Source organism: Ammospiza nelsoni, chromosome 1 (genome assembly GCF_027579445.1).
Source record: "Ammospiza nelsoni isolate bAmmNel1 chromosome 1, bAmmNel1.pri, whole genome shotgun sequence".
Lineage (NCBI taxonomy): Eukaryota > Metazoa > Chordata > Aves > Passeriformes > Passerellidae > Ammospiza > Ammospiza nelsoni.
The window spans coordinates 20,961,521-20,977,151 of NC_080633.1; the positions used below are offsets into that span (position 1 = coordinate 20,961,521).

Sequence of the window (15,631 nt, forward strand, 5' to 3'; positions counted from 1 at the left end):
GAGAGCTGAGTTTAAATACGCTCATAAGGAAATACAAAAAATAAGTCAATCTACATTTTATTTTAAAAAGCAAAAGTTTCCCTATTGGTCTAAGAAGTATCAATGCCTATGAAATTAACAGCTTTCTAGGCTCCACCAAGAACAGTCAAAATAATTTACTTCTGTCGTAGTTATTATCATGGGAGTGAAAATAATAAACAATCACCTTTTACACTTACTTTCGGGCAGCCTGGGTAAGTAACTTCAGCTTCCCCTGGTTCTTCAGCCAAGGGTTTCCTTTTACAGATGTAGCCAAATTTCACATCACAAGCACTGTCAGCCCAGGATCCATCCTAAGTATTGTAAGAAGAAACCACAAAGAGAAGTGAAAGCTTGAGACAATTCAGGTCCAACAAGAATATCCATCCTCAGAAAGAACTCTTCTGTCTTCCTATGATTGACACTGCTTCAGCTCTCTTCCTTGCCTTGTTTTTTTCTCCAAAACTCCCAAATACATATAGTAAGGGCCACATTTCCCTAGAGATGTGAGAATGTATCCATTAAAGATTCAGGGACTAATGAAAGCAGGAAAGAAACATTAGGTTCCTCTCTATTCTCACCAGCATAGCATCTATTATGGTCATATAACCATAATAGATGACTATGGCAAGTAAATGCTTGATAAACCAAACCGAAAATATGAAAAAATGCCTTATGAAGTCTTTCTCCACAACATTACCCTTTTCTTTTTATAATGAGTAGAAAACAAAATAAAATCTGGGTTTGTGCCTCCAAAGTAACTCTAAAATCATATATTTGAGTAGTTGTAGAGAAAAAATGAGAAAGTCCATGCTCCAAGGATCTATTTGTTTATGATCAGTCACGTTGCATGTGGAGGATGAGCGATTTCAACCAATTTCAGATGGGAATTGCATCAGAGAAGACAAAGTCTCCAGGCATTGCACTGCTTCTGGTGCATCACACAGCTTCCTAGACCTGGTCTTGCTTGAATATCCCTCCACAGTAAGATATCCTAAATTAAACCAGTTTAAGATTTTTTTTTTTTTTTTTTTTTAATCATGAATGTTTTCATTTTAGGCCAGAAGAAGGCCAGAAGAAAGTATGAGACTGGGGAAGGGATTTTTACCTGTCCCTTCATAAGGACGCAGTCTGCCTTATTCCAGGTGTGGGTTGGCTCTCCGTGGTGCCATTTGGTGTAAGTCACAGGTGTGCCATCACTCCATTCAAAGTACATTTGAATCCTGAAGTCATTTAGACCAATCCAGAGTTCATCATCTGGCTCTGGGAACACAAAATTAATTGTAGGTATGGATATATCTTATAATGGAATAATTACATCTCACACCCACTTTTGACTGAAGAACTTAAGAAAAAAAAAAATAAGACCACGATTATAATGATTAAATGAATAATAGCAACAGCATAATCCCAAATTTAAAAAAAAAAAAAAGAAAGTGATCTTCAGGAATACTCACTGTACCCGAGCTGTGACACTGTAAAACTGTACTCTTCAATATTATGAATGCTTGCCAGCTCTCCATCCTCTTTTCTACAGGAAGACTGGGCTTCTTTCCATATTTTTGGTGTTCTATAAATTCTGTAACAATGACCTGCATAGGCCACCCATTCCCTGGGGCATTTAAAATGCTTTGAATCACCTAAAAACAATTATGTTATTAATGAGACATTATATTCAGTGTTTTATTCACATCAAAAATAAAATTACCTGTGCCAATATGAATTTGAAATATTGGAGCACATACTGAAAGAGAAGCCAAGGTCTGAGGGTACAAAGATTAACAAACAAATTTTTCCCTCCTATTTGTGCTTGGAGCTCCCAAAAAACTGTTTTACAGGATTAAGTAAATACTGAGTAATTTGGCATGCAAATGTACAGGGCACAACTCCACATGAAATCCCTCTCAGTGAGGCTCTGAATAGAGCCAAGTTCTATATAAAAGAGCCTCTTTTTCTACTCAGGGACTATATCTTGGTGAATTTTGTAGCTTTTTATAATTTTTTTATAGACATAGCAGGTGCTCAGGAGCTGGTTGGAGCTCCTACACAGCCCAAACCATATATCAGAGAGTCCAGACACAGCCACATTATACCAGAAATGTTATAGCAGGCATTCCAGCTGCACAGAAATGCCACACACTTTGTTCAACACTGATTTCCTGGCATGAATTCAGTATGGCCAGCCCATCTTCCATTGCTTGGAAAGTTCCCATGCTCTGCACCTACAGAGCAAACTGAAGAGGGGAGGATGTGTGGGGGATGTGTGCCCAGAATTGGTGGGTGGTCCTGCTTTGTCTGATGCTCCCTGGACATGGTTTGGACCTGGGCAAATTGCATTCCCCTGAGCAACATCCAGACATGGTTTGATGGTTAGCAGGGTCAGAAACCTTTCCAAGTGATCTGCCTGGATACAGCCAGAAAGAATAGGATATGAGCTGCATAATCTCAGATACTCATATATATAAGGGGAGGGAGGTACTGTGAAGTCACTTACACGCTGGGAATTCCCAGTTAAGCAACTGCACACCCATTTCTTCACATAGCTAAGACCTAGTCTGCCTCAAGTAAAAAGAGAGCTCAGCAGGGGAAAGGTTCCTGATGCATAGTCTGATTTTTTCCTTTCAGAATAGAACAAAATGTGTCGCAGAGAGCAGGGGAGCATGAACTCTGGCTCACATCTTTTAGCAGGACATAGGTTTAGAGTATATATCAGAGCAGAGGATATTTATCAATATTTCATGGTCTGGAAAACATGGCTAAACTCCTAATTGCCCTTTTCAGTACCTGGGCTCTTTTCCAGATGATGAACAACATTTAGAACAACATGAGCCAGATTTTAATTTTCTGGCTCATCTTTAAAATGAGCCAGAAAATTAAAAAATCATCTCAATATTTGACCCAGATAACAAGTGTAAGCCTTTTGTTTTGATAATATGTTGCCTTTTCATGTGTGACATCCTCCCAATATTTCTCACTGACTGTAAAAGCAGCCTTAGCTTTTGACAGTGTACCTGAGGCAATGGTGAAAGAATCCAAGGAGGTGTTTCTCTTTTGGCAGATATATCCCAGTTTCCGATCACACAGCTGGTTTTCCCATTTGCCATTCCTGCCTTGGAAGGTCCCACATATTTTTCCAGATTCCACAGAGGGATTTCCTTTTCAAAAAAGCAACAGAATCCCTCTGTTAACAGTGAAACTTTTCACCTCTTCACAGGAGGGAATGTGCAAGACCTTTGCAGCTGCAAAGCCACAGGGGTATTATTCTTTAGAGTGAAAAATCCCAAGAGGTGTGACAAGGGAGCATCACTGTGATGAGGAGGGGAGAGGAGGAGAGAGAAGGGGAGGAAATTTTGGCCCAGATGTTGATCATCATTTAAGAAAAGTGCACTTACCTGGGGCCCAGTTGAGGTATCTGAAAGGACTTCCACCAGTCCACTTCCAGCCACTGTCAAGTGCACCATAGAGACCAATCCAGAGCTTTGCATTGATGCCCAGGTCACTAGTGAGTCCTAAATGGCCAAAACAAATAGTCAGGTTTTTAAATGACTCTGTTTTTTAAAGTTATTCAGTAAAACTGGAAATAATATTTTAAAGCATGAGTAATATTTTTTTTTAGTGCAAGTTAGATTATTTCCATTATTTTAATACAGGGTTTTGTGAGAAAGACAACTCTTATAAGAATGTCACTGGGACATATTTTATGGGATAAATATAAGTATCCATGTTAAAGCCTTGGATCTGACTTACATTTTAAGCAGTGCATTTACTATTATTATTATTATTATTATTATTATTATTATTATTATTATTATTATTATTATTATAGAGTATTTTTACCTTACCTAATAAATACATTTCTTCACGAAGGTCTGTGATGCTCAATAATTCTGCATCCTGCTGCTGGCAGCTTTTTCTTGCTTGATGCCATGTCAAAAGTGACTCTGAGTTTATCTGATAGCGTGTTTCTGTCACAGGATTTGTTTTCCAAAAGTTATTGTGGGTGGTGTCTATAAAAAAAGGTACCAACAACTTGACAAGATAATCATGTTTACTAACCCAGAAAATAAATCTTTGATGAAGACTAAAACTATATAACTGTGAGTTGATACTTTTTAAGTAGCTTTTGCCTCACATATATATATTTTGTCCATTCAGTGTTAAAAATATTTCAATCACATAAGGAATTATTTATCCTTACAAACCTAAGTTTTCTACATTGACCCTGTTCCTTGTTATTTATCTACTCATCTACTTCTTTCACATTTCAGTCCACATTAACCCACTCACTGATAAATTCTACCTGTGGAGAGTATTATTAATAGTTGGTTAGCTGAGAAAGGCCATGCTGACATAATGCCGCTGGTCAAGCTGAGAGCGGGAAGTCAGCAGTCAGTAAGCTGAAAGGAGAAGTCAGCAGTCGGTGACCAATGACAGGCAAGGACAGAATGCCCTTGCCGCAACATGAGGATAGAGAAGAGAGATTCTTCCTGGGAATATGTAGAAAGTATCAAAAGTATAACCATAAGAATGCAGAAGTAGGCGTAGTTGCTGATATGTAATTAACCAATCCTGAGCTCAACTTTTGCAATATGTATGAAGCTCATTATGAACTGTATTTAACCTGCTGTATTGATCAATAAAATTAGGCCTGTGATGATCTAATTGATGTCCTGGTCTCCTTCTGTCGACATCTACCTCTACAAGAATTTCTCTCTTCACCATACAGAAGTTTTGGTCTCCACACCCATTTCTTACCTTCAGATCCCTCTTATGCTCTTCCAGACCACTCAATATAACAAAAATTGCCATTTCCACTCAATTACATGTGAAGTGAGGAAGAAGGGGCAGGGAATTTGTGTATGGAAGCGCTGAAGGCAGGAGAAGATCACTGCCTTCAGCGTGTCCTGCACCCTTCCCTTCACTAAAGCCCTCCTGTCTCTCCTCCATCCTATAATACACCACAGACTCCTGATAAATCTCACCTTCCTCATTCCACCGCACTTCCTTTTGCCTTGAAACCCAGTCCTAGGGTTTTCCTCTTCCTTTATCCATCAGTCCCAGTCACCACCCTGAGAACACTCCCTGTAAGCACCAGTTTTGGGGGACACTGTAGGACAGTGGGAGTGCAGAGCAGATGCCTCATGTCCTTGTGGCACAGCTCACCAGGGAACTGGGCAAGCCAGAATTCAGCTCACTGTCCAACGCTTCTTCCACATCCAAGAGCATCTTGACCATGACAGTGCCTGACACTTTTGCTTAACAGCTTTCTGGAGATTTTCATAAATAAATTACCTTTAAGTGGGCAGTTTCCAAACAACTGGTCTTTATCAAAATCTGCAGAAGTTGCACACCAGAGAGAGTCTGCGTCGTCCCTCTGAGGGATGCATTCGGCATACCACTTCCCCTGGTGCTTAAAAGGGAACACACAGGGTGCACCAAAGGCATTTCCTCCCAGGGTATAGATGTCTATGGAGAAAAGCAGTACTCACAGTCAGCTGGCATCAGATGTTCACCACAGTGACACTCATAGCCAGTTTTCCATGGACAAACTGAGTCATGCAGGGCTCAACACACCAGTGCTTTGTTACCCTGAGCCTCTAAAGGTTGTGCCAGTCAAGTATGGCTATGGCAAAATATTCAGAACTTAGACTCTCAAACACTTAATTGGGCCTCAAACTAATTTCTGTATAACTTTGTCATGCCATTGCTTTCTGGACTATTGTGTCAGAGGTCCCTGTGACTCAGCTTTTCCCATGACATACATACTTCTGTCCTTAGATAATATATATATATTTATTCTTTTTTTTTCCTCTTCATTGTTGAAAAAACTTGGAAAGGAGGTATCACAACAATTTTGTTAGTCCTCATGAGAGGAAGCTGTATCTTAAATTTGCAAGGACTTTGCTAGGAAGTGACCCATCATTCTCCACTCTAATTTGCTGCTGTCCGTACAAAATTATGAAGAATGTCATTCCAGTGCAACAGCTGTAGTGTACAACAAGAATTTATTCTATTGTTATTTAAATTCCCAGCATACCAGTGTCACAACAAAAAGGACATTGATTACTTGATCCTGAATGCCCCCAATACATAGCCCAAGAGCCATAAAATTGTAGGAAAAGATCTTACTCTCTAGGGGTCTTTTTTCAGCGTAATAAAACATTGCATCCTAAACCATTATGCAGCATTTTTCCTTTTGTTTCTTCTAGTTTTGTTTTTTTTTACTAGGCCTGGGAAACACTAGGTAGATAATGTTAATAGTGAATTCCATCCATCTAAACTAGAAATTCACTTACAGATTATGGGTGGTCAAACCAAATAAAAGCAACAACAAAAACTACATATAACACAATCATATCTTCTACAAGTTGCTCAGATATATTTTAAAACAGTCATAGGTTTCCTTTTGCTATTGTTGTACAAACAGAATTGCTATTCTTCTTTATGTTTGCATCATGGGCCTTTGTAATTTTATTCTATCATTTGAAAGAATTGCATTTTTTAAGTTATGCAGAAATGTATACAGCTATATTTGTTGAAAATCATACAGATATATTCACCTTTCATTTCTACATCCTATTTATAAATAGCTCCTCTGCTGATGTCACCCTAAGAAAATGGTTGCTGCCTGTCCAGGCTTTGTAGGAAGGGGCAGTCAAGTTACCAAGAAATAGAGATGGAATTTCAGTACTCACCCTCATAGCGCTGAGAGCACACGCTGTCTGCACTTCCATGGATTTTCCACCTGCTCCCTTTGCTGGATACTTTGGACAGCCTCATTTTCTTCCCCTTCCCCTTGCCATAGTTGAGAAATAAATCCTTGCCATGGGTTGCAAGTGTCTCATTTCTGCACTCCCACCACTGGAGCTGGTTTGTCCTGTTGCAGGATTCCAAGGTGATGGCAGCCTCGTCGTCCTTGGCGAGCACTCCCAGGCACAGCTTGAGCGCCATGCTCAGCAGCTGCGTGGGGGAGACCCACCTGAACTTCTGAAACTCATCATGCTCATCACAAGTGGTGGTGATGACTGAGCTGGAGTTCTGAGCTTGGGCACACAGCTTGTTATCTTCATTATAGATTGAAAATATTTCCCTACCTATAAAATAAAATCGTAATGCAAACATTTGAGGAGACGTTTCTTAGGAGATAAAGGCTATTAGTTGCTATATGACAGTCTGCTACCCAAAAAAACCAAAACGATCCAAACACCAAAACCAAAAAAAAAACCAAAAAAAAAAAAAACAACCAAACCAACCAACCAAACAAAAAACCCGAAATAGCATATGTAGCTCATAGAGAGAAAAATCAAGGGAAGTTAATCATTGGTATGAAGGACAATTATGAAAATATTCTTAAAATGAAAAAACACAAGAACTGAAAATAGAGCTCTTTCAAGAGAAATTGCTCTTCTTCATAGCCCTCCTGAAACCACAGTGGTCTCAAAATGTATGTCAAAAATGACCTTCACTACATTTTATCATTTCTTCAAAGTTACACAAAATCATATTTAAATGGGCCTAAATTCTGCAAATAAGAGTACTTTTTTGCTTTAGAGCTATTAAAAATCATTTACATACTCAAAATTTAAAAAAAAATATATTTGGCCCAGAAAAACACTGTAGTTGTCAGCTCACCAAGAAAATGGTGTATTTTTCATTTTTGGTTAATTATCTTGGAAATTTTTAGCAGCTGTGCAAAAATTCATTTCTTCCCAAAGTTTTATTTATAAGTTTCTCAGGAGGGAAGCCACAACTTGCAGCATCATCAGTTCTAAGAACAGCTAAACTACGCCAGTATCCTAAGTGCTATTAATAACTACATTTGTAAATAGAAATGTGAGACACTGAACATCAGGGTTTTGTTTCTTAAGATCAGCTTCAACAAAAAGCCTCCTGAAAATCTTCACTCTTTTTGCATCTCAGCTTGCATCCCTTTTCTCCCTTCTAGGTGACAGGCAACATCACCCAACTCACTCAGCGGTGCCATCGACTTTTACCCAAGGGTTCTTGCCAAGGCCAGAGTATTTAACTGTGTCTTCATAACCCCCCCACCCCAAAGCTGACAGGGAATGGTTGAACAGCCTTGGTATTGTTGCTCTGAAAGGCTATGGACCAGAGCAAGCCAGGTAATATTTTCCCTGACAGAGCTCTCTGGCTGCAGTGGTGCTTGGGCAGGTTAGCAGAGGATGGGTTAGAGCTGGCTTGGTCTCACCCAAAAGCCCCAAAGAAATTGCCTGTGGTGGATTAGATCATTGGTGCATTGGGTGGTCCCTGCTGCCATTCAAGCAATAGCACTCGACTTCCAGAGTTCTCTAGCTGGGAACTTGCCATGGAAAAGACACAGTGTCATTTCTTTTTCATCTCAGCAGTAGGAGGGTGCAAGATCTAATGGATGGGAGATTTTGAGGTCCTTCCTAAAGCTCCCAGCTTGGAAACGAGTTTTCAATATGCACTGATCAGTATGCTATGGTCCATATGAGCTGCCAAAAAACTCAAAGCACACATCAGCCAGTAGTTCTGTGCATGCTGAGTTCACTGCTCTGTACTGAACCCTTCTAGCCTCCGATGGAGTAAAGTGAAATCAGATTTTGTCTGCTGTCTCAAGAATCAGCACTGCCGAAGTTATGGCCACATCTGTTGGCATATTCCTTTCACTCATACACCTCATTGAAACCTGGGTTAAGGAAAGAGAATGCCTATGCAGATATTACTAAACTTCAAGCTGAACATAACATTTTTAAATCATATGCTGTGACTAGATCTAAATTCACTGCCCACTAAGGGAGATAATTGAATGCATGCTAAAGAACTTGAAAACCTCCACACTAAGCAGAGGACAAAGACTTACCAGACATTTGAAGAGATGTACTAATGGAGAGAAGAAAAATCAGGGACAAGTAGAGAGACATGGCAAATATTTTCCTCCTTTCTTCCCTTCACCTCGTATTGATGCTAAAAGACCAAATCAGTGCCTTGCAAGAAAACCCCACTGCACTGAAGTGGATTAACAAACCCTTTTTAAGACCCAACAGATAGAGGGAAGTTCTGAGCTTCAAATAAGGAACTGTCTCATGTCACATGAGTAATTTTGAAATAATACATAATTGAGCAAACTTTGCTTCCTAAGCTAGTTTTTCTAATGTATATGTCTGCCATGGAAGTATAAGATCTAACAGGTAAGATTTTAGTGTGGATTTTTTAAGACGTACCTTATATCTCAGAATAATTATTTTTAACAAAAGGTGAGATTACTGTCTCATTTGCAGAAATAAATAAAAGAAGTAAAAAAGAACAGAAAGATTTGTCTGTATGAATATATGATGAAAAAAAAAACCAGAGTGCACTGCAGTATTGTGAAAAATCTGCTGGGACACCATGCAAATGAAGTAACTATGACCTTGGAGTCAGAGAGAAACAGAATTTTCCATGCCTGAAATTCCACAGAAAAAAAAAAAAAAAGCTATAGAAAGTGAGATCTGTGTTCTTCAGGACACCTATTCTTTCTTTTGCTCCATTCTTGACTATATGCAGGAATTACTACCCAACTGACAGCAACAGCTGAAAAAAATTGGGAAAGAAAATACACAGTTCTAGGAAGAAAAGAACCTGTAACTGGGAAATACTGGATTTTCAATTATTGCTAGTGAGGAAACCTAAACTGATGAGGAATCTGGCCTCATTTTTAGTGCCACTAGTTTGTGAAAGTTTGCACCCCATAAAGTATACCCCCTACAGGCATTCTGACCAAATTCTGATGTTTGATAAAGCTTTCTCCATGATAGTCTAAAGAGCTCAAAAATCTTAGAGCACAGGGACAAGAAAAGGGACTTTGGTGGAAGTTTTGCATCAGTTTTTGCACATGGACTTTGAAAAATTTCATTTCCCATACCTCCAGGAGAGGCTGGTATGGCATTCCTTCCCCAATATTGCATCTGCAGCAAAATTGCTTCTGTTGCAGGTAGTGAAAACCCTGGACACCCACATGGAGTTGTGGGACTTTGCTGCTGTTACTCTGACTCAGATGTAGATGAACAACTGGGTCTGATAATGTATGCAGGGAATTGGAGTACAACAAAGCCACAACAGTGAGGAGAATGGTGGGACCTCGAGGCCAGCAGACGCAGTTAGAACAAAGCCATGCGAAGAAGGGAGCCTGAAAAGGATACAGACACCTGAGCAAAGAGGAAGAAATGACGGCAGCTCCACAAAGCAGCAGAATCCAACTACTCCTTAAGTTATGATGCATACGTAAGGATGGCTGCAGTCAAGCAGAGTGTTTGAACATGCAACCTCAATTTTCCAATTTTCCTTCCTTCCTTGTTCAGGAGCAAGACAAATATGTCTTGTGGTTCTGCTGTATAAAACATCTCAGAATATCCAAATCTACCAGGGTGTAACAAGGATAATTACAACAGGAAAAAGGAAGCTGGTTCTGTTCTGAACAAGGATCAGAGGTTGGTGAGGGACTGGTACTGCTAATCTGTTGAGAGAGGCTGAACAAGTGTAAAACATACTGAAGTCAGCTTTACCTCAGTGTTTGTGTGTTTGAGCAGATTGCATCACAGCCCACAAAGTGGGAAAGCAAACCAGAGGGCTGGGAAGATGTGCTCCAGGATCTGCCATTTGGCAAGGCACAGCCTGACGCTTTAAAAGTGGCGAGGAACAAAAGCTGCTGGGGTTTGTGTCGAGTCAGCATTGTTCCTCTGGCAGCCTCTGCTCCCAGGCAGGAAGTTACACTCACACTGTGCGGATTCACCACCTTTCTTCTAAAGTCCAAACTTTTTCAGAGAAAAGGGGAAATGAGAATTAAACACAAGTGTACCAAGAAACACAGCAATATGAAGAGACAAAACCTTATACACTATTGAATATTGCCATCAAGTCATTCCTCAGGTGCTCACAGAAATGGATGAGTGAGGCCAACTGGATTCAACTGGATGCTTCACTACATTCATTTTTTAAAAATCCACTTATATTAAAATATGAAAGTAATTTTGTGATCATTTAGCCTGTGATAAGTTGATATAAGATTTCAGTCCAGAATCCCCACACATAGGACAATCACAGTTTCCCAGTTATACACATTTATTTTTTTCAAAAAAAATCACTCTAAACCTCAGTAGGAACATTCTAGCCTAAAAGAAAAAGGGAACAACCTTTCTATTTTTCTGTTCTCATGTTACATAATGAATAACTTTTTTTCCTTTCATTTTCCTAAACCACCTGATAAAATGTAAGAAATCTTGGCAGCATCAGAGGGTTATAGATATAAACTCTTAGGGATCTGTCAAAACATTTATTTGCTTTTCTGTTCATATTCCCTTGTTCATACTATTCATCATCTTGTTTTTCAAGGAATTATTTTCCTTGTTTTTACAGCAAGTATGTTTCAGAAAAACAAGAACCCAATTCCTCTGTGAATATATATATATATGTGTGTGTGTGTGTGTGTGTGTGTGTGTGTGTGTGTGTGTGCATGTCTGTGTGTGTATGCAAAATACAGCCTGAGACCTCCCCTACGTAGTGTCATCTACTTGGGAGACAAGGTAAGAGATCACAAGAGCAACAATTTGATTCTAAGGCACCTGACCAGCCCCAATATGAATAGCAGTCAGTAGTAGAAATTGCTTGAAAGATTTGGTGAAGGATCAGAATATGTAAAATATAAAATTAGGGTGTGTCCATATGAACATGATTCATTTCCAGTAAGACGCATTTCTTTTTTCCAGTCAAACAGAGAAGCATATTTTACTTATCAATGTTCCTAAGTAAAAGCTTTTCATTTGATCTTATATTAATTAGATACTGTTTAAAATGTTCAAGTTTGTTTGTTTCTCTATCTTCTATTCAAAACTTTCTGTTATAGTTTGTGTATAAAGCATCAGTGCTCACTTTCTGCTTATGACATGGAACTGTAAGGATTTCCTGTGCTGTAAATGCTACTGTTTCTGTATCAATCTCTTTAATGGGAAATTTGCTTCAATTCCATTGTCTTTAAATAGGAAATACTGTAAGCCATGCAGTTTAAATTTCCTCCTCTTCTGAAAATCTTACGTCTTTTTAACTTATACTCTTTATAAAATAAGCAGGCTAAGTAGCTCCACCTTCAAAGTAGGGCTTCTTATTTGGAACATTCTCTATTTTTCTATACCTGTTTGGACAGGAGAGCAGAACTGACACAGAAGCACCTACATCTACCGCCAGCTATTAACGTGCATGGCATTTTTAATTCTCCTCAACTCAGAGATGACGCTGGATTTCAGGAAAAATGAATGAATGAATGAATGAGCTCAGAATTATCCAGGCTCCAATGGCTAGATTCCCTCCTTGACACCTTTCAGTGATGTACTTTATAAGTATGGCAAAGAACCAGAAATGAGGTATCCCCTCTATTTTTGTCTTCTTTGCAACCATACCTTTGCACATGTGCATGGCAATAAAGGTTATCTGGAAGAATGACTCAGTGTACACACACCATTTTAAGACTGTGCAGGGCCCAGAAGAGGACTAAGCTTCTTTTAGGTTGGACTGCACCTGTTTGCTGTTTGCTCAACAGCCAGCACAGTGAGGCTGGGATTTGAGTCAGGCTCCCTTGGTCTTTCACTGTCTGTTTCACATAAATTTCTGCCTGGCACCACTCCTCCCTATAACTGAAACAACATGGCCCTTAGTATCATTAATCAGTCAGGAGCCACATCAGATGGCATAAAAAACCATTAGAGGTGCTGATCCTTGAAAAAACATGCTTAAACAATTGTATATTAAAAATGGAAACAGCAGTAGGAACAGTGCAAGGAAACAGCTGGGAGAAAGAGAGCAGAGCCAGAGAAAAGGAGTTCCTGGACAAATTTTCCCATCTTACCTACATATGTATGCAATTTAAGACTTTTACTAAATCCCTCAACTCACGTTTTTGTTTTGTCTTTAAGCATATTTAATCCTGGGACAGATTCAGGAAAATATGGTTAATATAATACTTGTTAACAACTTCTTCTGGAATTATGATGTTACCCCTGTGGTAACATCTACTTTTTCACTTTATCATGTTACAGTGTCTTATTTAGATGAGGCTATAAAATAAAAACCTATTTTAAAAATCAAACATAGTTATTTTTATTTCACAGAGCAAAATCTGAAACCATGAAATCAATTCTTGCAAATCTTTGTAAGCAAGTGAGGAATCATGCATGATTTACATTTTACAGGATCTACAAAAATTAGGAATATAAACTCCTTGGGGAATAGAAGATGTCCATAAATAGTCGCCGATTTAACCATTTTAGAAAGCAAATAAAATCAGTAGTAACTATTATATTGGTAAAGCTAAATTGTTCTTTACTTGCAGCACACTTCCCACAAAGCTACGCTGCTTATTGAGAAGCTGTAGAGAGCAGTACCAACATGTGATCACCATAACAGCTCTGCAGAAACCTTCTGCTCCTAGAAACCTCCAGAACATGCACAGGCAATCTTCCTCCCTCTCCCCAGGAACTGCTGCCTGGTAAGAAGGAAGTTTTGCCATGACCTTCATCACCCCTCACCCACAAACCCACTTGTGGCCAGCCAAAACTGGCAGCTACTATCAACCACAATTTTCCACTTCAGATGTCTGCCCCCAGAGTTCACCTGATAAAATCCTGGAATATATGAACTGCAAGTACTACAATCTTGGTTTTCTGTGTTATACAAACTTGTGGAACTGAAATATCACAAAGGTCTTTCTGCCCATGTGGTTCAAAGGGGAAATGTGCCCAAATACAGTCTTATTCTCTAGTGACTATGCCTGTACTTAAATCCATGGGAATACTTGAAAGATGGTAAAATTAGAAGATGCTTAATGAATAGCTTTGAGTTCAATAGCATGGTTTGAAACAAATCTGATGAAGAAACCTCAAATCTTGTGTGTGTTATTCAAGGTGCTCTTCGATTTTGCTTTCTTTATTTTATCCATTTCTACTGTTCCATTTAAGAACCACACTTTTCTTAAGAACCTCATTCACCAGTGTGATCACCAAATCCTGAGATCTGAAATCTTTCACTTTATATAATGGCTACAAAATAAAATTAATGCAGTATATGACATTACTCACACACAGAAACAGACTAGTACAGTAATTGCAAATGAGAAAATACCTTTGGCTTCATTCTAATTGCATAATTTTAATAAAACAAGGCACATTTTATTACATTACATTTTATATTACATATTACATTACATTTCCTTTTGTTACATTACAGTGTTGCATGTTCATTCTGCTCTATGTTGGTCACAAGATCCTTTGTGTCACTAGTTCCAGGAACTGCATCACCATTAAAATACAAATTATTCTCAAAGCTGTCATTTGCCGGCAAACAATTCTTTCTTCTTTTGTAGAAGAGATATCCTGCAAGGCCACTTCCAACTAGGATGATGATACCAACAATAACTATAACTCCTGTTTTGCTGTGGTTTAGGGTAGAAGCCTTCTCATCTTTTGTCATTGCTGAAAATAAATAGGAAGAAATCAAGAGAATGCTACAGAAGTCTTTATCTGATTACTGGAAGCAAGTTCTTTAGAATGCATGATCTTCTGAGAAAAAGGGGTTAATTTGTTTTGATGTAATGAGAAGAAGAGGCAGCAACATAAAATAACTTGATTTTAAATCACTAATATTGCATGCCATATCACAAACTATTATTTTGTTAAATCTGCATTTGGAGATGCACCCAAATAGACTATATTGTGTATTACTAGAAAACAGTGTCATCCTAGGAAACAGGTACAGTACTTCCATATAACAGAAAATTTAAGAGACATAATACAAAATATTTTTGGTTTATGATCTTATGTGGGACTAGTTTTTTCTACTTGAAAGACAATATTCTTACCCATTGTAGGTAGTTCAGCTGGTGGCATTTCAGATGCCGGTGGCATTTCAGTTGCTGGAACTTGAAAATATTAAAAAAATAATTATATTTTTGTATTAGTATTTATTTCTACATTATTTATTTTTATATCTTGGAGCATACTGAAAATCATGCTCAGATAAATATATGGTAATACAAACCACTAAATACTGAAAACATTTGGATTTATTTCATTCAAAATTATATACACCTAAGACATAACACAGTGCTGTAGTGTATTCTGGTCTCATAGATAGCTATTTAGAAAAACTAGCAAAAAAAGAATATCAAAAAGCCCCATGAAGACTGATCCAGACATCAGAATGAAACCAAAAGAAAATCTATACAGTATCTTGAGGATAGACATGGTCAAACATAATCCTCAATGTAAATAAAAATTCTTCCAGTACCTCTTATATAAACATAGAAAATGTAATAAATTAGGTTTTCCAATAGACATTGATGGCTTACCTCCATAGACATTTGAAGTCACTCATGAAATTCACAGTGCCCTAGCAGGTATCACATCTGAACTAAAAGGTTTATAGCTCATTTAAATTTTAACATCAGGTCATGAAATCTAGCTTGCTGGGTAAATAAGCCATCATTTAAGATGAAGATATTTATTTTGCCAGGTGGATATCAAATCAGTTAATTATTAAATCTTAAATCAATGCATCATGTTTCATTCTGAAAAAGGTGAGCTCAGGAATTTAAATTATTTTTCCT

General features: G+C 38.3%; 2 protein-coding genes across 2 annotated transcripts in view; both read right to left on the bottom strand.

Moving 5' to 3' along the window:
- Nucleotides 1–9,039, bottom strand: part of LOC132084709 (macrophage mannose receptor 1-like) — a 31,204-nt gene extending 22,165 nt beyond the window's left edge. Inside the window, exons 1-9 of the mRNA XM_059489957.1 lie at nt 8,864–9,039; nt 6,714–7,112; nt 5,311–5,484; nt 3,861–4,025; nt 3,411–3,527; nt 3,030–3,173; nt 1,476–1,658; nt 1,127–1,281; nt 219–332 (exon numbers count right to left, since the gene is read on the bottom strand). Coding sequence (XP_059345940.1) covers nt 219–332; nt 1,127–1,281; nt 1,476–1,658; nt 3,030–3,173; nt 3,411–3,527; nt 3,861–4,025; nt 5,311–5,484; nt 6,714–7,112; nt 8,864–8,924 — 1,512 coding nt within the window. The 5' untranslated portion in view covers nt 8,925–9,039. The remainder of the gene's footprint in view (nt 1–218; nt 333–1,126; nt 1,282–1,475; nt 1,659–3,029; nt 3,174–3,410; nt 3,528–3,860; nt 4,026–5,310; nt 5,485–6,713; nt 7,113–8,863) is intronic.
- A 3,886-nt stretch (nt 9,040–12,925) lies between these two features.
- LOC132076938 (macrophage mannose receptor 1-like) overlaps nt 12,926–15,631 on the bottom strand; it is a 52,247-nt gene continuing 49,541 nt past the window's right edge. The window contains exons 29-30 of the mRNA XM_059478738.1: nt 14,885–14,944; nt 12,926–14,498 (exon numbers count right to left, since the gene is read on the bottom strand). Of these exons, the coding sequence (XP_059334721.1) occupies nt 14,248–14,498; nt 14,885–14,944 (311 nt within the window). The 3' untranslated portion in view covers nt 12,926–14,247. The remainder of the gene's footprint in view (nt 14,499–14,884; nt 14,945–15,631) is intronic.